General features: G+C 43.4%; 1 protein-coding gene across 5 annotated transcripts in view; it reads left to right on the forward strand.

Annotated features, from left to right (window-relative positions):
* APC10 (anaphase-promoting complex subunit 10) overlaps positions 1-22,567 on the forward strand; it is a 56,822-nt gene extending 34,255 nt beyond the window's left edge. For 3 of the 5 annotated variants that reach the window (XM_084601641.1, XM_084601636.1, XM_084601635.1), the window contains 10 exons: positions 2,730-2,959; positions 6,806-6,903; positions 7,357-7,734; positions 10,968-11,065; positions 11,297-11,784; positions 14,469-14,617; positions 15,149-15,312; positions 17,268-17,393; positions 21,677-21,811; positions 22,158-22,566. In XM_084601641.1, the coding sequence (XP_084457767.1) occupies positions 2,730-2,959; positions 6,806-6,903; positions 7,357-7,734; positions 10,968-11,065; positions 11,297-11,784; positions 14,469-14,617; positions 15,149-15,312; positions 17,268-17,393; positions 21,677-21,811; positions 22,158-22,541 (2,250 nt within the window). In that variant the 3' untranslated portion in view covers positions 22,542-22,566. Of the gene's footprint in view, positions 1-2,729; positions 2,960-6,805; positions 6,904-7,356; positions 7,735-10,967; positions 11,066-11,296; positions 11,785-14,468; positions 14,618-15,148; positions 15,313-17,267; positions 17,394-21,676; positions 21,812-22,157 lie in introns of all 5 variants that reach the window. The other 2 variants (XM_084601638.1, XM_084601637.1) reach the window with 2 other exon arrangements.
* The last annotated feature ends 472 nt before the right edge of the window (positions 22,568-23,039 follow it).

Raw genomic sequence — 23,039 nt, forward strand, 5'->3', positions numbered from 1 at the left:
TATTTCTATCCTTGTTTATATGCCTCTTCATACCAAGCAGCGCCACCTCCTCACTGTCTGCTAGCTAAGCACTTTTTTCGCTGTCATTACCTGTTTAGAGCAGTAGTCAGTGGAATCTGTTTATCAGCTGGACACAGGGCACTGACATGAAACCACACATGGGCGTCATGAAAAAGTATGCTGAGACTATCACTCTGATTGAATAGTTCCATCGCCACCACCAACACGTGGACCACATAGTTCCTTGCTTCTTTACTGAGTTGAGCATAATAACCCAAAGATAACTTATTAACCTAGTACTTGAAAGTAAACTTTATGGGGGTTAATCTCGCAAGAATGCGCCACAGGGGGACTAGACGCTACAGTCGCCTTCTAGCCCCGACGTGCAGCCCTAACAGACAGGGCTGTGACCCCCAACCCGCGGTGCGAGAAATCGCCACTGCGGCGGGTTCGGGCCAGAGGGGACAAACACCGAGTTACGTACTCGAACATAGTTTGTTGTGCTCGAGTACACGGCAAGGGAATAGCAATCAAGAACAACCACCGTGTAGCGAGCGAACGCCGCGTACGGGGGTGAAATAAAAACCACCTAATGGGGAAGCGCGCCAGGGAGGTGAGAGGAAGAGTCTTCTCACCTGATACGGCTTCTCGCTCACATCCCGTTGCGGTAAGTGCCTACGGTCAATGGGTGATTCTCGGTGACGGCGGTGGTCTCCTCGGCGGAAATCATGAACCGCGCGCGTGCGCGCCCATTCGCCGAAGAACCCTGAGCGAGTTGCTACAGTCGCGCTCCTCGACACGGGACGGGAGAGGAGGTCTCCCGGTTACGCCGGCAGGAAAGAGGGAAGCCCGCAGCAGCGTCGCCGCAGGCTCGGGAGGCGGCGGGGGGGGGGGGGGGGGGGGGGGTGGCCAGCATGCCCTCTCCTCCGCCAACCTCTCTGCCAGCGCTCATAATCACGCGTGTTAATTACGCGCGGGCGTTATAATGGAGGAAGGGGATTGTGAATCCCCACAACTTCCACTTGCATTTTTGTATGCTGGTTATTACATTTGACTTGTTACTGTTTAAATAGCGATAGCAATTTCTTTTATAACTGTAGATCCAAGTGCAGTTGGCAGCATCTGACAAAAATGCTGAGATAAACTTTAAATGACTTTGACCACACGGTATTGCATACTAGGGCATTTGAAAAATAAAAATAAATAATCGAAAATGTATATGTTGAACAAAACTGAAATTTGCATTCTGAAATAAACACTGAAAAAAGCCTGCTGAATTTTCAAGAAATTAAGACTGAAATTTCCAGCCCCCTAGTTTATACACAATTCATTTAGCTCTAGACAAGGTGTGAAAAAGCAATGCTGCTGTCCACGTGCATGCACTGAATAGCAGTGCCAGCTCCCGACTTCTCGCTCTCATGATGAATGTTTGCCCATTTGTTTTTGGCATCCTGTGTATGAACACAGTCTAATTCTTCACCTAGCGCAGAGCTACAAATGCAGCACTAGCTGCCAAAATGCCTGCTTTCCATTTATGCTGCATAGTGTACTAGCGTAGCTCCCTTACTGTTTGTGGTGCCCTCTGAGGTTGTCATCGCAACCATGCGCTGCCCTGTCCCTGCACCTGACACACCTCTCCTTGCAGCCACCATAGCAATGTACTGCTACAAACCGAATTTCTAATAGTCAACTGTTTTGATTCACAGCTTTGCAGGGTTGACAGCAGGCATGAGAAAAACTCTCTTAGTGATAACGGTAGCTAAGCATATGGCTTATATAAATGATCATTCCTGCTCTTGATGGTGGAATGAACACGTGAACGAGACGGATTAGGTGCAGGTATTACAGTTAGTTCTCTTTAGTCTGGTGAAGCAGGAAGCTGTTGTGCCAAAGAGCTCGCATCTTAATAATATTGTTGTAATTTGAAATTTTATTGAGAGGCATTGTACACAGCTAATGTGCTGTATTTTGTGCTCTTGCACTAAGGCTTCCACTCCATCTAAGAGCAATTATCTGTGTTTCTGTCTATCTGTCCTCTCATCTGTCCACCTGCCCGCCCATCCATTTGTCCAGTCCTCCTCAGGAACATGCCTCTGACTGATGGTAGCTGGCAAGTTGCATGGTCGGAAACTGATTGATCGGAGGAGGGTTGTGTGATGTCATGACACCGCATGTCACAGTTGAATTGGTAGGAGCTTCAAACTTAGACTACTCATTTGAGATGGGAATCGAACCCACTGTGATCCCTGGAACTCCGACATGCTGGTCTTGTATCATGCAGGCACATTCATTTAGCTTGGTTAAAGCTGAGCTTTCTATCTGTGTCGGTTCTGCCAACTTAGGCAGCATACATTATATGATATGTCACACGAGGTATAATTCAATTCCAATCGAACGAAACCATATAGAGCCAAGATAAACCAGGGCTAACCGCGCTAGCTCACGGTAATCCGGCAGCTCAAGGTAGACCACCCTGTCATTTTTTCGTAGTTCGTACAGTATAGCAAGATGCATGTGTCTGCACTTTTATTGTTTCTTTTCGACTCTGTCACCGCAAAATTTTGAAAGAAAGCTCTCAGCTTGAGTAATTTTCTACAAAAGAAGGTTACTTCCCAGATGTTCAAAGATGTTGTGTTCAGTAGTCCATTGGTGTATGACGGTCTTAAATTGGCTGCACAAAAAAGAAAAAAAAAAAGTATACATGCTTGCATCAACTTGTTCCTTTACAGGCAACGCCAAGTTTTATTCGCAATCTTGGTGCTAGTCGCATCAAAGAGTCACTGCTCAGTGGTGCCTCGCCACTTCGTGTCTTGGCCTTCGGTGGTGAAGAGTGCCCTTCTGTTGCCTGCTTAAATTCCTGGAGACAGCAGGGAAACGAGACAGAAATCTACAACCTGTACGGAATCACTGAGGTGTCCTGCTGGGCAACATGCCACAGGGTTGGTCCTGCAGATGTGGGGCATGTATATCCTTTCTTTCTTTTGCTTTAGAACGAAGGTGAATGAACTTATTTTGCTACTTGTGAGAATAGAGTTCACGAAATTTCATTGACACTGCAACTGGGTCACTGTTTCATAAGCCCTCCGGCAGTGGCTCAGTGGTTAGGAGGTTTAGCCGCCGAGTCCGAGGATGGTCCCGGTCGCGGCTTCATTTAGATGGAGGTGAGATGCAAGGCAAATGTTTGCTGTGCTTTGTCATAGCAAGTTAAGGAACCCTGGGTGGCTGAAATTATTCCAAAACCCTCCAGTCGTAGGGGGGGGGGGGGGTTCTTCCTCAGCCTGTGAACCTCTTCCGAGGTTTGGGCCTTGAATCTGAGTTCCTGGTAGTGCACACTGCATGTGACCATTCACAGTGGCACTGCGGTGATGCAGTGCAGAACATTACATAAGGTAGGATGCTTTTCTTGTTGGGTTCTCCCAAAACCACTGGCTGCTAGATCTGGTTGATCTGCGACCCTTGCCTTCTGACTTGGTCGTGGGGCCATTCAGTGGCCGCTTCTGCAGTACCTGGTCGTGCGCACTTGCGACTGGTTTGAGGAAGAGGGCAGCACAGTGCTCTTCAACAAACCTTCTAGTTGCTTAACTGTGGGGAGGGAAGAAAGTGCCCGCTTTCCTGCGTTTTCATGGTGCGCATCTCGTGCGAGGGGAAGACATGGCATTTCGTGATTCCCACATACTACAATGTCTCTCATAACCCATGTCGCAAACCCTGTCTGTGTACCATGCTAAGGGGTAGGACTTTTCTTGGTGTTTGTTTCAGAAAGGAATTTTTTTTTTTCAGCAGATATTGTTTTTTGCGTAAAACTTTCAGTCATATCTTTTTTTTTTCCCCTTAGAATGTGATGTTCCTGTGCTATCGAAACCTTTTTTTATTAGAATGAGCAGCTGATGTAGCAAGAGTTAGTGCATATATGATGGTATTGTAATGTTCATCCAGCAGGAGAAAGTCACACAGTTGTAACAAAAGTAAAAGTGTTGCAATTAAATGCTCACCTTGTGAGATAACAGCCTAAGCAGATGTATGGTAATAAACTTCTTTATCATCTTCTCGTTCACTTTGTGCCGAGCGAGATGAAACAGCTGCAATTGTTGCGTACCATTAATGCGTTGCTTTGCAATGGTGGTTGCTTCTTACAGTTTTACATAAAAGTTATCTGGGTTCTTACAACAGTATGTAGTAGAAAGTCTGCCTACATAACCATGCAATGGCTTGATAAGATGGTGATAAGAAAGTGATTGGAGCAGAGAGCAGCGTTTGGCTAATACGGTGAGCATTCTGACCGGCAACTATGTGTCTGAGTGCCTTTGAAATCTGAATTAACAGGGTTTCACTCTACAAGATATGTACATTGTATTCCTCGATTTGCTTTATGATTTTGCCATATGATAGAACAGGACCAGGCCTTACTCTAAAAGAAGTACCGAGGACAACTCCATCAGATTATTGTTCTGAATAAGAAATGCTCATAAATATTCCTTGTTCCCCTCAGCTATATTTTGCTGAAATAAACTATCCTTGGCTGCTGTAAGCTGTTACTCAGTAGTGTCACTCATAGAGCAAGTTAATCGCTTTGAATCACCACCAACACCACCGTGATTAATCCATCATGACTTCCCACTTTTGTAACTACATTTGCTTCCCTTAAACCAACTCTTTTCGTTTCATTGAATATATGTCATTAGCCCCATGATGCCACTGTGGTGATGAATTGTTATTGTGCACTTCTTTTTGCCTACATTTGTTTCTCTATTTCATATTTTTTTTCTTTTTTGTATCCACTCCTGCATTGACCCGAGAAGGCCCTTCAGTATATGTAAATAAATAAAGAAATTGATTCTCTAGCTCTTTCTGGCTATGCTGACGTTTGTCTGGCAGCTAAAATGCATTTGTCGGCCGTAAAGATGAATTGAAAAATTTTCATACCTATTGATTTATGCTCATCTTGACTAATACTAAAAAGGGACACCTCTTTAGTTAAAATGAATGTATACCAACTAGCCCAGTGTAAAGGTTTGCTGATTTAAGCTCATAATTTCCTGATATAAAGGAACAGGTTGCCACCATTTTGAAATGAATACAGTACGAGCAGTCTCTTTATGATTAGAGCGTGGTACGTTATCTACGAGGGTAATCCCAAAAGTAAGGTCTTCAAAGGGCTGCCGCCGCAGGGAAACAATTTGCGTGGCTGCTTGCCATACTGCTGTGTTCATTGTTCCCCGTCTTTCAAACAAGCCATGGCTCAGCGCAAAAGGGACTGTCAGTCATGGCATGGCAGCCATTTTAACTGGAGCTCACGTTTGTCGCTACCACCAGGTGCAAAGCTCACGAAGTCATTTGATTTTTGAACGGAAAAGGCGTTCATTCCCAGTTGACAGAAGTGTATGGAGAGTCCTGCATGGATGTTAAAAACGTCCGCAAGTGGTGTAGGGAGTTCGCAGCTGGTCACACTGAAATTTATGATGAAGAAAGAACGGGGAGACCGTCAATTTCTGATGAGACAGTCGTAAAGATCAAAGAAATGGTGGGGCAAGATCGGAGGCTCACACTCAACGAACTCTGCATTTTGGTTCCTGGTGTTTCTAGAAGCACTGCTCTTAGGATTTTGTCAGCAAAGTTGAAATATCAGAAGGTGGGCACAAGATGAGTTCCGCGAATGCTCGCAAACGACCATCAATGGCAACGCATTAACTCCTCCCGCGAATTTTATAGATGTTATGGAGATGAAAAGGAGACCTTTTTGGATTCCATTGTTACGGGTGACAAAACCTGGGCATTCCACTTCACATCTGAGACCAAAATAGAATCACATGAGTGGTGGAATTCCTCTTCGCCCAAGCCGCGAAAATTCAAACAAACAGTCTGCCGGAAAAGTCATGGAAACGGTGTTTTGAGATCGAAAAGGGGTATTGTTGGTAGACTTCATGACTCTCGGCACCTCAGTAAACGCAGACAAATATTGTGAGACCCTTACGAAGCTCAGACAGGCGATTCAAAATTGCAAAAGAGGAATGCTGAGCAAGGGCGTGAGTCTTCTCCACGACAACATTCGCCCCTACGTCGTCTGCCAAACCGTCGCTCTCCTGCAACAGTTTGGATGAGACGTCATCAGCTACGCACCCCACAGTCCGGACTTGGCACAAAGGAACTACCATTTGTTTCCAAAGAAGGTGCTTCACCGATGATGACGAAACGAAAGATGAGGTCAAGCGCTTCCTCAACGGCATTGCGGCGAGCTGGTATGACATGGGCATACAAAAACTCCCTAGCATCTGCAAAAATGCATAGACCACAACAGCAATTATATGGAAAAGTAGAAGAATGGTCTCCCTTTTAAGTGATTTGTGAAATTGCTTAAAATAAACATTTCTTTCAGCTTATAAAAGAACTGGAGTCCATAATCTTGGGATGACCCTCGTATAACGGCAAAGTTCTATTTTGGCTCGACGTTTCTTTGATGTCTTCATTGCAAACCTCATTTCAAGCTCTCTGGTTCGTGACGTCACACGAATGTACAACCTGAAGTGTTGGATGGTTGGTTGGATTGTGGGGTTTAACGTCCCAAAGCAACTCAGGCTATGAGAGACGCCGTAGTGGAGGACTCCGGAAATTTCGACCACCTGGGGTTCTTTAACGTGCACTGACATCGCACAGCACACGGGCGCCTTGCTTTTCGCCTCCACCGAAAAGTGGCCGCCAAGGCCGGGATTCGATCCCGCGTCCTTGGGAACAGTAGTCGAGCGCCGTAACCACTGCGCCACCCCGGCGGGGCACAACCTGAAGTGTACTATGCCTGCTGCTTTTGCAGAGCGATTCCTTTGGGAAAACCACTTGATGGGACACTGCTAGAGGTGAGAGATGACTCCGGCGCTGTCGTCAATGAAGGAGATGGTATACTTTTCATCGGTAAGCTTTTTGCCAGCTTTAAGATATTGTGCTGTTTAACAGAACATTTTTTGGAGAAGAAACTTTCTACCTTTTTTTTTTTTTCATTCAATAATAATTTCGTCTTCAATATATAACATGAAGAAAAGAAAGGATCTTTATGCTATTAAGAAGTGCTATAGGTATCCGATAACTGTTTTCTTACTGTGATACATCATAGCAAGCTGAAAGAGCTCTATTTTTAATGATATAAGGAATGAAACCTGATATTTATGCTAACAAAAACTTTTGATTGGCAAAATATGGGGTCTTGCACAAAAACTCAAAAATAATAAATTTATTCAGTCAGAAACTGGCAGAATAAAAAGTTAAAAGGATTTGTGCATTGGTATGTCAGAAACAAATATTCAAAATTTCAGGACTCCTAATGCTAAGCGTTATGATTAGTAAAAAACGAAAATCATTTTCATTCAGGTGGGCCTCTGCGGCGCTGTTTGGTTGGAAGCGAGAAGTGGGAACATTTGGACCCCGATCTGATGCGTGACTCTGGTGACATTGTCCGTAAATCTTCCAGTGGCTTAACATTCCTTGGTAGGAATGACTCTGTCTTCAAGTACCATGGCAAGAAAATCAATCCTGCACACCTTTCAAGATGGCTTCTTGGTACCAAAATGGTTGAGAGCTGTCATTGCCATTTCTGCACAAAGGAAAAGGTGCTGCTTTTCTTTGTTGTCTTGTCCCCAACTTCTGACATTGAGACTGCAGTCCCTCGATTGCGACAAAGCTTGGAAAGCGAGTGCGAGTGCCCATTTAGGGTTGAAGTGGTTCCCAGCTTACCTCTTACTAGTCATGGTCAGTATTCCTGCTCCCTCTTGTTGTGCCTTTTGTTATTTTAGTGTCATCTTCAATTCAATCACGTACTTGTATGGCAGCAACTGTTTTATGCTGTTCGTAGTGGTTGCAACATCCACAGGCTGTAAATTGACTGGCATACCATGGCTTCAGGCATAGATCATTAAAAGCTTAATAGTAGGCTTCCTCCGTATAGCAATTTATTTGTGAACTTCACATAGCCTTGTCTAGCTGCTATATTAACCCGTGGCAGAGGTGTACTGTGATTCATACTGAAGGCAAAAGCAGAGCAGCTTTGTATCTTGTAATCAGTGCCACACTGTTTCTGCTGTCAGTATATTGTCGCAAACCTTTATTTTCAATAGCCGCCAGCGTGCAGCCTTATCATTGCGATTGTAGCAAACAGATCGATTTTGCACTCTTTGTTTGTTCATGCTTGGTATCAAGAAGCATGTCTTTATCACTTTTTTTGTAGTGCAGGATGCTCCAAGATTAGTCTGGAATGATTGGAGGCGAGCACGACTGTTTCCACATTATTCCGGACTTTTCCAATATCCCTTGGCTGGTTTATCTAGATGTTTCTGTGCCTATAAAATTGAGCACTGCCGAATGCATTAGGCATTCTTAGTTCGGTGGTCGACGAGCACGCTTGCTTTTATCGCCGCCGCCGAATTGCTTAGTTCTTTTGCAGGTGCAAGTCTGCCCAAGAATGAGTTTATTTCAGTGCAATACCAGTTTTCTTGTTTGTGGCTACCGGGCTTGTCACCACTACGTGACAATATTGCGCTGTTTATTGTTCTCTGCTGCATCTCATCATTTCAGTCTAGCATACATGCAAATGAAACCATAGAAGAATGTGCGGCCAGCATGGTGTGCTGCGCATGACAGATAGTGCACGGTAATTCTCATATAAACAACGTGGAGACACGTGGCATTTGGGTCAATTCATTAAATGCTGTAGTGTTCGTCGAGTCGCAGTCGCCTTTGTATTGTGTTTGTCTTCGTGAACACAGGTGCGCTCGCTAATCATGTTGTAATTCTTAGAAGAAAAAAAGTGTACACATGGTACTATCATGCCTCAGAACTTCGTATGGTTACTACTGCACAAGTAGCATACTTTGTAAATGTACTCTAAAGCACAAAGGTTTCCAGAATACCCAGGCTGTTGTCATTACAGGGAGATAGTTTCAGCATGCACTAATGTCAGTCCTGTTTAACTAGCACACATTGCAGAAGGGGAGTCTAACTTTCACATAAGTGTGGTCTCTGGCCGCTGGTAGATCACAAAGCTATTTGTTTCAATTTTCGGCTGTAGGTCAGACTTTTATCCCTGATAGTACCTCGAGTAGCCGGCAAGCCATGTGTTGAGACTGCTCTTATATTTATAGCACACTGGAAACCTTAGACACTGGGAGAGGCTGAGTTCCTTACTGTCCAAAGATCCTGGAGTGCTTTTTCTTCCGTTTTTGTGTCTTGTTGATATGATAGTTCAACAAAGGCTTTGTCTGAGTTGGTAGTTGGTGGCCCATCACTTATGACTGGTTGTGGCATGCTCATTCCATGTTCTGGCAGAATGTGCTGACAGAATGACGATGCTGACAGAAGCATCAGCTGCTTACTTTGAGGCGACAGCACACACTTTACTGAATCGAAACACATTGGGCAGCACTGCAGTATGTTAGTGCAAGAGTGCAGTCAAATGATTATTTTGCATATTTCATGAGCTTTTTTTAAAGCCAGAAAAAAGGACCACATAGGACAGGGGTCTCAAGCTCGTATTGCTATGCGGCCCGCATTGGGAAAATTTCGTTCCTCGCATGCCAGGAGCTGGAAAATAACAGAAAACAATATAAACAATAATTGAAAAATGGGAAACTAAAAGCACAAGAACAAAAAAAAAAATTAAGGAAAAGAAAAGCAGCACATGCTCTACACTGCCTAAACGTCAGACAGTCGCTAGTACTTTAAGATGCCTCGGAGAAGGCTGCTGAAAGGGTACAACATTTAATACTACTAGCACTTATCCTGATGAGAATAAGTGTAGACATGGATATTGTAGTTGTCTGGCGCATTGCTTTAGAAGGCTGCGTGTTTGAGATCCCCTGATATAGGATGCCCTTATGGAGGCCCCTGACAGAGGCAGAAAAAAGTGGTTGGATTGTTTCTGATCCCCTCCCCAATTTAAAGTAATGCACTCGGCCTTAAACAGAGGGGTGCACTGCTTTATTTTTTCTAATCCAAGGATCAAGTTAAATGAAAAACCCTGTGTGTGCAGTTAGAGACTACTTTATATTTTTCCACATAACCATCCTTGTACTGGCACTCAATCCTTTCCCATTTATAAATTGTTATGAAGGATGTGTTGGCAAGTGTGATCCATGTGATCTACCAATTCCTATTTACTAGAAGCATGCTCATGATTTTTCTTTCATGATGCTCACTGCCACTACTGCACTCCTCCTATTTCCACCTGGCACTTTTACCTTTCCCACTTGTATCACCCTCACCCTCCAGACACACCCCCTTCCTCTGCCTTTTGTTCTCATCCCTATGTGGGATGCCATCCTGCACTCTCACCATAACCCTCTGCTTCTGCAGTAGTCACGCTGTTACCCTTCGGCTTATTGTAGCACTGCCCTGAGGTTGTGCATTTGTCAGCCATTGTCACTAGTAGTCACCCTTCGGATTTTTCCTGTAGTAGCCCCATTCCAGTCGTCTCTTGCCACACAGCTCAAGCCACTAGGCCACCCATTGCCCTCACTCTCTCTTCCTCGTCCGTCTCTGTTTAAATACAAGGAAATTTTCATTTTTCCACTCTACTAGCTGCTAGCCATTGCCTAGTGTTTTGTTCTACTACTACTACCTACCATGGCTGACAGGTAGTGGCATGAAACCAACTACGGTGCGCAATCCAAGAACGATCACCGAAGGGATGCATTCTAAAATACATTTTGAGCCTGCCTTATGCAGACCAAGTACGTCAGCCAACACTTTTCTTTGACTGAGATTCTCATGCACCATGAAAAAAAAAAAAGAAGAATGAGTATCACTGAGGACCCTCAGATTACTTTTTCAAGTGTGCCATGGTTGCCATCTCTCCTTCCCCCCAAGGTGCTATGCAGTTTTCCTTTCATACTTATTCTTTGGAACTGCTTATCTGAGCCCGTGTCAATTGAAGCATCTGGCTGTGCCATGGGGATATCAGTGTTTTTTCTTTTTTTCTTATTTTACAGGAAAAATAGATGTTGAGGCCTTGGTTGCTTACCACAAGAAACGAAAGCTGCAAGATCCCATCTCAGACGTTCGCCCGTTACTGGTTAAACTTTGGAATGTATGTGCCTTTCAAAACTGCAAACTGCGCAGTGCAAAATGTGTTCACATTAGTTGTCATCCATCTATATGCACAATAGAGCAGCGGTGCAAGTGTTCACTGCATGCTGCTAGATACCGTATGTTGCTGAATTTCTATTATCTGGGTTGAATGTTAACTTAATTTGTTGCAGGCAACAAATTAACTATAGTGCTTTTCTGTTTTTCCTTTCTTTTCTTTTTTTTTTACCAGGATTTGTCGATGAAGAGTAATCAGCCCATTGTTCCTGGAGACATGACTTTTGTTGCTGCTGGAGGGAATTCACTGGGTGCTGTGAGGATTTCTCAGGAGCTTGAGTTTGCCTTGGGAAAATCACTGCCTCTGCTGGTAGACAAGATTCTGAACAGCACGTTCTCAGATGTCCAGGCATACGTGACTTCTGTGACAGAGCAGAGCGAACTGCCCATTGAACAAGTTCGAATGAAGCGTATAAAACTGGCATCACCCACAAGTGCGCAGTTCACTGCATCTTCATTGGCACGAGTGAAGCGTACTTCTTGTTTCACCTGCACCACCAGATTTGGTACTTGGAACCACTGTGGTTGTTCCGAACATTGCCTTGGACCGAAAATTACTGGAGCAGGCAACTTGCATGCTGCCCAACCAGTTATTTCTGAAAGGTGGAAGTACAACCTCGGAAAATGCATTGATGCATCTCCACTCATCGTCAGCTTTCAGAGGTTTGTTTGTTTTTTTTGTTTTTTTCTACTGCAAGTCACGTTGTAAATAATAATGTAATTGTGGAATTGGCAGATTAATTCAAAAGCTGTGAATGAAAAAGTGACATACATTTAAGTTTTTGATAACTATCTTAATTATTATGAGCCGGGAGCTGAATAGCAAGTGTTAAGAATAGGGTGGAGTGAGGGGGTTAGCAAATTGACAGAGCTCATTTTAGCACAGAATTTGTTTCACAGCAAAAAAACACTCATACGCACCACGAACATATGTGAAAGGAAAAATGCTTGTAGAAGACATGACAAATTTCACAATTCTTATAATGGTCAACCTATATTGTTGAGCAAATTTTTCTAGTGAGTTTTTCCAGCAGTGGGAAACTGGGGTTGTAGTGAAAAAGACATGTTAAAATGCCATATCAAATTGTGGAAGCTTGCTACGAGGATACGGGCTAACATTCAGCTGGCATCACTAAGTAAGTTTGGGTTCCCTGTTTTTCTGCCTTGATACTAACATGCCTGGTACACTATTTTTTTCTAGCTTAGCAGCTTATTTGTGTTGTATTAAACCTTTACGTGATAGTAAGTAGGACACATTTGTCATAATATGTAACTTCAAGTGCAGGGAAATGAACAGTGGTGCACCAGTTTAACATATTTTTGCATGTTGAATGTTATCAAATTATTAAATAGACTGTTCAGCATGTTTTGCTGTTTTTTTACTTTTTGTTATTAGGCCTGTTTGATGTTTTGTGCATTTCTAGAAGTGCAAGTGTACAGTCTGATGTCGACCATTAGATACGAATTTGAAACATTTGTTCAGTTTTTTTAGCCACTTTCTTCAGTTAGCTGCTTCATAATACTTTTTGAAGCAATTTGCAATGTTAATGCAAGTTTCTTTTACACTAGAAAAGACCGAGGTATCGATACATATAACATTTGAGGTATTTTCTGAATTTATTGGTACTACTGTTTAAACTTGATGGCCCTCTGATGGCTCAGTGTTAAGCGCTCGATTGTTGAGTTAGGAGTTACTTGGTCAGATGACAACGGCTTGATCCCAGCTGCAGTGGCTCAGTTTCAATGGAGGGGAAACACAAGATCCCCACTTACTGTATGGTATCAGTGGACGTTAAGAACCCCAGGTAGTCAAAATTGTCTGCAGTCTGCTAAGGAAGCATCCCTAATAACCAGAATCGCTTTGAGGAAAAACAAAAGTAAACCTTTTTCTACAAAAAAAATTGAAATGGCTATAAAGTAATGTCGTTCAGTTTCTAAAGGCATTCTTAGTCCAATTTCACCATTTGTATGTATGAGATATGCGTGCAGATTGTGGTGTATAAAAGATAATGAATGATAAGTGTGGAGAACAGAAAGCTTTAGTTAACAAATTGTTTTGCATTGTTTTGCTGCTGTAGAAGTCCGTAGGTGCACAATAGTTAGATAAGTCTCCAATTCATGAAATGTATCTTTTTGACGTGTGTCAATCTTATTGAGTGCTGTTTGACTTTGTGTGGTGCAACAAGGTTTGTCTGTCTTCCTGATGCTTTCGGAATATCCTGACTTTCATTAGCACACATAACGGGAAGAAAGGGGACTCTCGCAAGCACTAAGCTATAGAATGGCACTCTTTTTCTTTTTCCTAATTGATTTTCCTGAAAGTTCTCTGACCTGGCTCCTTGCAAATACCATCAATGAGCCTACACTACGTAAGATGATTTGCGAATGTGTCATCTTGTCTCATGTACAGCTAGAATCAATATGAAAGGAAACATGGGAGTATGTGGCCTCCACGCTTTCAAATGGGCTGTCACCGATAGGTGATCCAAAGTAAGCTTGGTAGGCTCTTCTTTCCGAGGATACCTTTGGTGCCACCCATTCTGGTCTTGTGTTGGTGGCAGTGCTTTGCAAAGCGCGGAAGCAACGCACTCCCGTGTTCCCTTTCATTTTGCTTCTAGCTGTACCTACCTGCTGCAGTGCTGAGGCCAGGATTGTGGATTTGAAACCCTGTCATGGCAGCACAAAATTTCGTAGAAGCGTGTGCAGAATTATTGAGGCGTTTGCCCTTGTGGTAACACAAATATCAGTGACAGCTGCAGTGGCGGAAAATGCTGATGCAAGAGAATTCGTAACACTACGTACAGGTGTCAGATATCTGTTGTATTTATGCAGCTGTACTCACATTAGCGTAGCATGTCCGGTGAGCACCTTTTGCTGAGAGTGTTGGAGTAGCTGCAAGCATTAAACCACTCACAGCGCATGTAGTAAGCTGTAGAGTAGGCCTGCCATGTATACGTAACATATGGTTATACTTGGTCACGGCTTGCTGATCCGTGTCATATCTCACAATGGGCTGTCTATCATTGATGTGACATGCGCAGTGAGGGAAATGAGTGAAAGGAAGAGTGAGGGAGATAGGGGGGAGGAAAGCATATCCCTTGGCATGATTCCAGTTAATGTTTTATATACTATACACCAGTCTTCATAAAGGCACCCGTGCACAGTGTGATGTTGGTGTCTATTGAGGACTGCGTCAGGTGGTCTAAATTAGTTGTGAGTCCTCTACTGCAGCATGTCTTGTGGCCCTCGTGCAGCTTCAGGATGTTAAACTCCACATATCATGCCATACCACATCCTCTCATCTTCTAGTTCATCTTTCAGACCTTTTGGTTCCTTTTTTTGCCTAGGGGAGACACACTTGTGCTCATAGGATCCCATGCAGGACGCTTTTGTGCCTTAAATGAAGAGTCTGGAGATTGCTTTTGGGAGATTTCAGTTCCTGATCGGATAGAGTCTTCAGCTGGCCTATCAAGTTGTGGACGATATGTTGCTTTTGGTGTGTACCGCATGTTACTACACTTAACTGTTCTGAGACTGGCTGCATGCATTTGTGACTTTGCGTATGTGTGCATCATTGCTAGTCTGCTATGTCAGGAATTGAAAGCATGTTCGTGATTAAATTTTCTGGCTGTATCAATGCTGCGATAAAAAAAAAATTACGGGACAGTCTTCTTTCATTGTATTCAGCATTTAATGAGATGCATGTCAAGCAGATTTAACTTTGTGCTGCCTTTGGTGTTCAGCAAATGTTGCGATAAGTTTTCGTAACTGGACGTGAATTTCTTGGGAAGAAATTGATTTCCATCATACTTTAGCTTTCAGCTCATTTTTGCTATTACGTTTATAACTACTATGTGGAGTGCTTCCCTTTAGTCATCAAAAGTGAACAACCCGCAGCTGTTGTTGACCTTTACCGTACTCGTCTTGCACGTGCCAAAGATTTCACCTGTATGTAAAATAAACTGCTCACTGCTTTTCCTTCGTCCTTAGTTTGAGTGGTGCTGTTGCCTTCTCGTGTGCTCTGCAGGTTGCTATGATCATCACATATACTGTGTTGACATTGTGAGTGGAGTTATCAAGTGGACATTAAGCACTGGTGCTGAAGTCAAAAGCTCACCAGCCACAGACAGAACCCACAACTCATTTGTCTGTGGCTCCCACGACAGATACCTGTACTGCATGAGCCAAGATGTGAGTAAATCACACTTATTTATTTTTGTTGAGAACTGTACACTTTTATTTCTTGTAGAGCATTTTCTCTTATCAGTTTGTTCCTCAGTTTAACGATGTTTTCGTCATTGTCAGCGTCCGCAGGCAAGTGGCAGTTGGCAGGTGGAAGTTGGCAGGCGCAAAGTAAGAGAGGCAGGCTCTTCTGCAAAGTAGGAAGGAGGTGGTGTGAGAGGACGGGTGGCCTAGTGACTGGGGAAGTTATGGTTAAGGCGGAGGAATGCACAACAGGGAGGTGACGTCATAGCAACAACCAAAATAGTGGCTACCGGGAAAAGAGGAAAATGTGATGACAATGAAAGAGTGCGCAACAAGAAGATAGTACCAAGAGAAAACCTCAGAGGTCAGCAATTGTAGAAAAAGGATGTTATGGCAAATCCAGGAAGCGTTATTACCAAAATGCCTGCCTATGAATGAACCGTATACATTTACACTGCAGCATACAACAGCAGTGAAGCAGCCAGTGCAAAGTCAAAAAGTACTCACTGAGAATTGTATGAAAAAGCACTGAACAAGGATTGATGAGGAGCCTCAGTTCGCAAGCTGAGCCAGCGTTTCGACAAGGGGACTTTTCTTCGTCTGGTTATTGATTATTCACAGAGGTGTTGATACTCCCATCGCAGATGCAGCCACTGCATGGATATAAGCTGTCATGTAAAATGATGGAGAACTCTAGCTGATAACTTTTTCTTGCGTGTGTGTGCATGCGCGTGCGCACTACACATTGGATTTGTTCCAGAGCAAGTTTAAACTACTTCATCCTTCTTTGGTGCCAGTTCTGGCAAAAATGTATAGTAGTTTTATTCTTTTTCTTTGTTTTTACTTTGGATCTGCTTAAGGACACAGCATGTGTGTCAGGAAATTTTATGGCAAATGCAGATTTGTTATTGGTGACAAAAACTTTTAAATGGTCATATTGTGGTGATCATTGGGAACTAGCTGTTTCCGTGGGAAGTCCACGTGTAATTTACAACACTTGTTCCTTTTCTCACTTTCCTCTTTTTGTTTCGTATGCTGCAAATTAAGTGTGACTTGAATGCACATTGTAAACAGAAATATCGGAGTAAAATCTTGCCTTTTTGTATATATGAAATTTTATGTTTTTGTGACTACATTTAATTTCAAAAGCGTTTTATCATAAACAGTTGGCCAGTGTGAGTGCTTCTCATAACCAAACATCTAGTATATTTTCATTTATGTTTAAGCAGGTGGAATTTGGTGATTGATTTGAATACCGCTCTTTTTTGTCATAGTCTACTTGCTTCTACTTTGCCCATATTTGATTGTGTAATTAATTGTCTGTAAGGATGAAGTGACAGAAACAGCAGTCACATTGTAAACAGTGGTTATACCATAGTAAACAGGGGTAAACAGTGGTTCTACTGGTTGCCATTTGTGAGGCGAAACGCCTGCTAGGAGATGGCAAAAAGATAACAGCAGCATTGCCAAGTCAAGCAGCAGACAGTGCCTCTGCCTTGTATTATAGCCTCACAGTTCTATGGTTTAGTATCCATTGCACTTCAGAGAATTCTACTGTATTATTGAAAAATAGGTAAGTAAATCAGCTAGACACAATATCATGCAAAATCAGAAACCAAAAACTAGTGCAGTGTGATGTGTGAGCTTGAACAATGCAACAGTTTAGCTAAGGGGCACATTTATACATATTTAAGACAGAGATCTGGCTGGTAGCACATCTCTAATGTAATACCTAATTTCGGAAATATGACTTTGGTATAGGCAACATACATAGGAAAACTTTAACACTTCAATGTTGGATACAGAAATCATCATTTTTCTTTTTTTTTTTTTTGCATATGGGTGGCAATAGTGCGCAGTCTGATGTTTTGAAACCTTGCTGTCTGATCATAAAAGGGAGTAATTATACATGAGAACTTCTGTCTATGTGCATCTCCTAGACTGGGAGCCTTCTTTGGAAATGTCGCTTGTCGGAAGGAAGCATTTTTGCATCTGCATCTGTTTCGTACAACCCATACCAAATATATGGAGCAACACTTGATGGAATGGTCGCAGCACTGTGTCCTGTAAGTACTATATTAGGCACATATCTTCACGCCTTGGATCTTTTTTAACTTGCACATGGGGTGTTCTCTGAATCGTAGTTAATGCAAAGACACCATATGTGCTGCAAATATTTTTAGTGTTGCTCTGCAACGTTCACACTGTTAACGCAGTAGTGTTAAGGTTCCTGTGTCGCAGAAAAGTTGGTGTCAACATGGTTGTTGTTCTCTGTTGTTGTAGCAAAAAAACCTACTAGGAAACAAAGAAATAAAAATTCTACCAAGCATACAGGGAATCAAACTCTGGCTCTTCTTATTGCAATGCAAGCATGCTACCAATACAACGCCAGACCATTTTGTTCTTTTCAAATAAAGGTGTGCCTGGGGTATGCTTCTCATAGGACTGTATGCTAATGAACAGCTGTGTCGCTAGAAAGGAACTATTATGGAATGAATAATTAAGTGGGCAACAATGTATGTTTCCATGCAGTTTTCGCTTTGCTTGCATGTGAGTTTAGCGCCAGCATGCTGCGCCCACAGGAAACCCCACGATCATACTGCGTTGTCTAGTACAGATGGCGCGCAAGCAGTATAAAAGGGGTGCCTAGTGCATTCTTCACTGTACGACTGCATGCTGATGAACAGCTGTGTTTTTAAAAAGGATTTTCGCAGAATGAACGTGCGGTGTATAGGGGTTACTTTTGTGATAATGCTCCAAAGGATTAGACATGGAAGTTGCCTTCTGCCTCAGCGTGCCCTAACAGTCAGAGCTGTGACCTCCAACCCGCTGTGCGAAAAGCCACCACTGTGGCAGGTTCTGGCCAGAGGAGACAAACACAAGTTCCATACTCAAAGCAGGCTTCATTCTGCCCAAGAACGGCAAAATACAGCACTCAAGTAACAACTGCCGTAGCGAGCGAATGGCCCGCTCGTGTACGAGGGTGAAAGAAAACCACCGAAAGGGGGAAGCACACGCAAAAAGGGAAGAGGAACGTTCTGCTCACCTAGCGTGGCTTACCGCTCGCCGCCCGCAGCAGTAAGTGCTTATAATGACCGAGTGATTCATGTGACTGCGGCGTTCTCCCCGGCAGGAACTCTGAATCACATGTGTGCTTGTTCACCCGCCGAAAGGCCCGAGAGGATTGCAGGAGGCATGCTCGTCTCGAACTGTGTTGAGGAGGTTCCTCAACTGTGCTAGGCGGTAAGAGGGAAAGCTACAGCAGTATCGCTGCGGGAAACATAGGAGGCAGTGTGGGGTGGCCGGTGTGCCCTTCTCTCACCATCCACCCTAACAGTGTGCATAACTTCGCGTGATAATTACGCACGGCCGTTACAATGCGACTAGGGATTCATGTGTATTGTCACAGATATTAAAAGCGTTATTATGTCTACTGTGAAGGCGAAGCTTAATCGCCCCCACAAATTTTAATCAAAATCATACTAAGAGCAAGGCTGCTTTATCTCCCTTATGAGCGGCCTGTGGAGTCATCAAGTGGACATTGCATACTTTTTGGCGCCGCAGTTTATGCTTGGGGTTTCTATTACGTGCCTTACATACAAACCATTGGTTACTTACAAGATGGGAGATGGGTTTCTCGTGCAGAATCAGATGCTCTCATATCTCATGCAAGTGATATACTTAAAACAATACCCACAAAGAACAATAAAGCCAAAGGATATGCGAGTACATCCAAATGTAGCTATGGGAAATGATGAAAGTAAATTTTGCAAAATAGTGTTGGAGGTAGCAAAAAGTCATGCTGTGGAGGATTGCTTGGGTAAGATGCTCAAGCATCCATTTCCCGGGTTATTTGATAAAGCGCTTCGGCAGGTTAGAAAAAAAAGAAGGGAGTTCGGTTCCAAAGTATAAATAAAAGGCGTGAATTAAGAATGCATGCTCAAAACAGTGTCAGTAGTTGTTACGCTGTCATTTATACTTTCTGTACAACTTAATGTGCTGTGAAAATTCATTTCCCACATGGGCATCAAACGAGCATCGATCTACATGCTCATTTCATTTGCGCTTTCAAAAACATATAAGAACCCTGCTATAGTAAACTCGGATATAGTAAAAACTGATATAGTAAAGTCAAACTGAAGTCCCAGTTCATCTTTCATAGACAACTACATTTTTCCCCCTTTATAGTAAAGACGTTTTCGGTAAAAATCGGTTACAGCAAAGTGCTCCTGGCCACGGCAACGACTCCCATGATATGATATCGCCACCTAGGCACTACCTAGCATCGCGAGGCAAATATTTTTTGTTTTTGAAAACAGAAAAATAATGCAGTGTTCGTTTAGGTGGCTTTACCACTAGGCTTAGCAGCAGTCAGGAGAAGCCTATGTTACAGACACCTTGGAGCTGTGAGAAAAAGCGCGCAGCACGTCGGAAAAAAAAAAAAAAAAAAAAAAAAGCTGTCTACAAACAGCAAAGAGGCAGCGTGGTCTGTTCAGAAAGTAAAGGAGGGTAAAAGTGCAGCAAGAAATAGGGGAAGGGAACAAATGGGTGAACATTCACTGTAATGTGCAGCACAAGGCACGAGGCAGCGGAGGCAGAAAGTGGAGGTGCAGTGGTGCGGTCTCACAGCACTTGAGTGCCACGCGCATTCATCATTCATTGCCTTTTAAAAGACAGAAACAGCAAAAAGGGACACCATGTTCATGCAAGGCTTTGGTTTTCACATGAAATCGAACTTGGTTGCATTTGTAATCACGCTGTCCACAAGATGTAAAGAAATTTTCTAATAAAAAAAATTGCACAAAGAGATGATAAAAGCGAGCTGGAAGGTATTTCAGTATTGTTTTTTCATTAAGCAACAAGACGTTTTCAGTAAGTGCCTATTTAACTACCAGACAGCATCTTCAGGACCATGCCATCCCCGACCACTGATGTAGTAAAGACACTGATATAGTAAATATTTTTGCTGTTCCCAGCGACTTTACTATAAAGGGGTTCTACTGTGTTCAAACCAAATCACCAATATATTTTCCAGTTTAAGCCATTTCTCATATCATTGCACAGGAAACCATTAACATGGCCAATGCTTTTCACTGCCAGAATCACAGGGCACTGAGGTGACTCGCGCATGAAAGTGCGCTTCACAAAGGAATCCCGCGCTTTCATTGTAGCCCTTAAAGTTCATTAGGCAGAATCTGTTATGGCATGGTTTCAAAAAATTGATTACATTACTTCCTAATGCGAAATGTGAGCGCAGCTCATCAGCTGTTTGAGCTTTTCGATAGATTGAGGCAAAGAATTCGAGCAAGACATGTATGTACAATTACAGACAACTTTTCGGCAGGCGGTTTGCAGTGACGAACAGTGGCGGCTATGCGTTTCGGCTCGGGCGGTGCACATATCGAGATCCGTCGTCACTGATCCGGTGTTCTGATTGCCGCTGCGCAGAGGTGACTTTGGAGGTGAAGCGAAGAGCGCAATTAAGTTATCGGGAGGTCGCAGGAAGCATGCATGCACCGCGATCCGCTGATGCCGAGCCGACGCTCCGGCAACTGGAGAAAACTGTCGCCGCCACACAGGAAGGGGCAGGGAGTACACGAAGTGGCAAACGGTGGCAGCAGGAGCACGAGCAGCAATCGGAGAACACGCGCAGTCGGCGTCATGGAGGAAGAGAAAGAGCGGGGGGGGTACACGCAGCGGCAAACGGTGATGGCAGGAGCGCGCGCAGCAACCGAGGAGAACACAGGGGGGGGGTACGCGCTGCAGCAAAAGGTGGCGGCAGGAGCGGCCCTGGCAGCAGAGCTGGTTACGAGGGACAACAGCGACGACAATGCGAAACACAGGAACGGGCGCCAAATAGCTGCGCTCTAAAAGAGAGACCATGAACTAGAATAAACCAGCTCGGGAAATCCTGCTGCATGCCATGAATTGCAGGTGATAATTTGGTTACATGCGAGGCTACCAACCCATTAACGTTTCTACTTCTTCGCATTCTTCACTGATAGCCCACTCTGTGGTTGCCGCAACAGTAGAAACAAACTATATTTCCATCACTAGCAGTAAAGTACACTCAGCAAGCTGCTCTGAAGAGAAAGCAGCCTTGCAGAGAGGTTTTGTTTGAATGAGCTAAACCGCTGTCTAGTAGAAAATTTATCTGCTGAGGAATTTAAACTGCAGAACAAATGTGGCAACTGTGCACAGCTACATTCTAATGGTGACAGAGCAAGATCTGCATTTTCTTTCAAATTTAACAGTGTCTTCCTCTGGTAGTAGCTGTGTTATTCTAGTTCCTTGTCACTCGTAAAAGGTGTCTTGTTCAATATTGTGCACTGAAACATTGCTTTTGCAGGCAACAGGAGCAGTTCTGTGGACATGCAAGCTTGACAAGCCAATCTTTTCCTCACCTGCCATTTGTGCTAGTGGAGTGGGTGTGTGCTGTGTTGATGGTAAAGTTTTCCTCCTCAGTCACTCGGATGGCAGCAAGGTGAGCATTTGGTGTGCTTAATTTTATTTTGTAAATTCTAAGTTGTTTGATACAAGTTAAAGGTATTCTGACATCTGATATTGCAGCAGCAAGGCATTGGTGACAAGAGAAAATTTTTGGTTAGGACAATTATTGCTTTTTATTTTGCTCTCGGATCTTTTTTGTCCAGATTTTGGCCGGTAAAGAATTGTTAAGGATCTAGTGTGATTTGCCATAATTGATATCCTAATTTAATCACCTTAGCATATCAGTCTTAATTAAAATTTTTCACTATTGTGCTGCTTTTGTGTTCTCTTATTTCTGCAAGATGTGAGGATTCTGACTTTGTTTTTTTTTATGCGAATAGCTGTGGGTCACCAAAGCTGCTGCTCCAGTCTTCTCAACACTTGCACCGACCATTGGTGCTGGGGGCACGTCTCTAGTCGTCGGCTGTCACGATCACAGTGTGTACAAACTTTCTGTTCAGGATGGACGTATACTGTGGCAGGTGCGCCTCGATTCACCAGTCTATTCGACATTGTTCTGCTCATCTGACAAGCCATTTTGTGTTGGCGTAAGCACCCAAGGAACATTGTGTATCATTAACAGTGAGAGCGGAGAAGTGCTATGCTCACACTGCTTTGACGGTGAGGTGTTTTCATCACCGGTTCTTCTTGAAGATCACATTATTGTTGGTTGCCGAAACAATTACGTGTATTGCCTTCTTTTAGAAAGTAAACATTTGAACTGACGAGAAAAGGCCTTTTTGTGTAAGTTGTTTTACACCCAAAATCATTAATTGCTTTTAAATCCCCTTTTTCCTTGCATCAAACTGCCAAAGCTTTTCTGCCTTTTTGAAATCTAAAGATTCACATGCGTGTACAGAGGCTTGCTTGTTCATAACTGGATAAGCATGCTTTGTAAAATTTTTTGATGTTTTTCTCATGCCAGACTCACTCTTAATACGTAAGAAGAAGCACAACAGTTGTTGGAATCTTGCAAGAATGGCCTGGGGTTCTGCTTTTACACTGATGGAGTACATATTTTCAAATGACGAGTGCATGCTTTGTAACCAGGACAACAATGATGGGGTTATGTTTCTGTGATTGGCTCCCATTTGGCATCGAAGTGTTAGCTGGAACAAGTCACCAGCATTTATCATTGCTCTTTAGTACCTGTGGTTTAATAATGGGTGCAGTGTACTTGAACTTTTATAATTGTCCTGGTAACTTTCAGGTCTTGTGCTACT

This window comes from Amblyomma maculatum, chromosome 4 (genome assembly GCF_055883805.1).
Source record: "Amblyomma maculatum isolate TAMU_Amacu chromosome 4, ASM5588380v1, whole genome shotgun sequence".
In the NCBI taxonomy this organism is placed as follows: Eukaryota; Metazoa; Arthropoda; class Arachnida; order Ixodida; family Ixodidae; genus Amblyomma; species Amblyomma maculatum.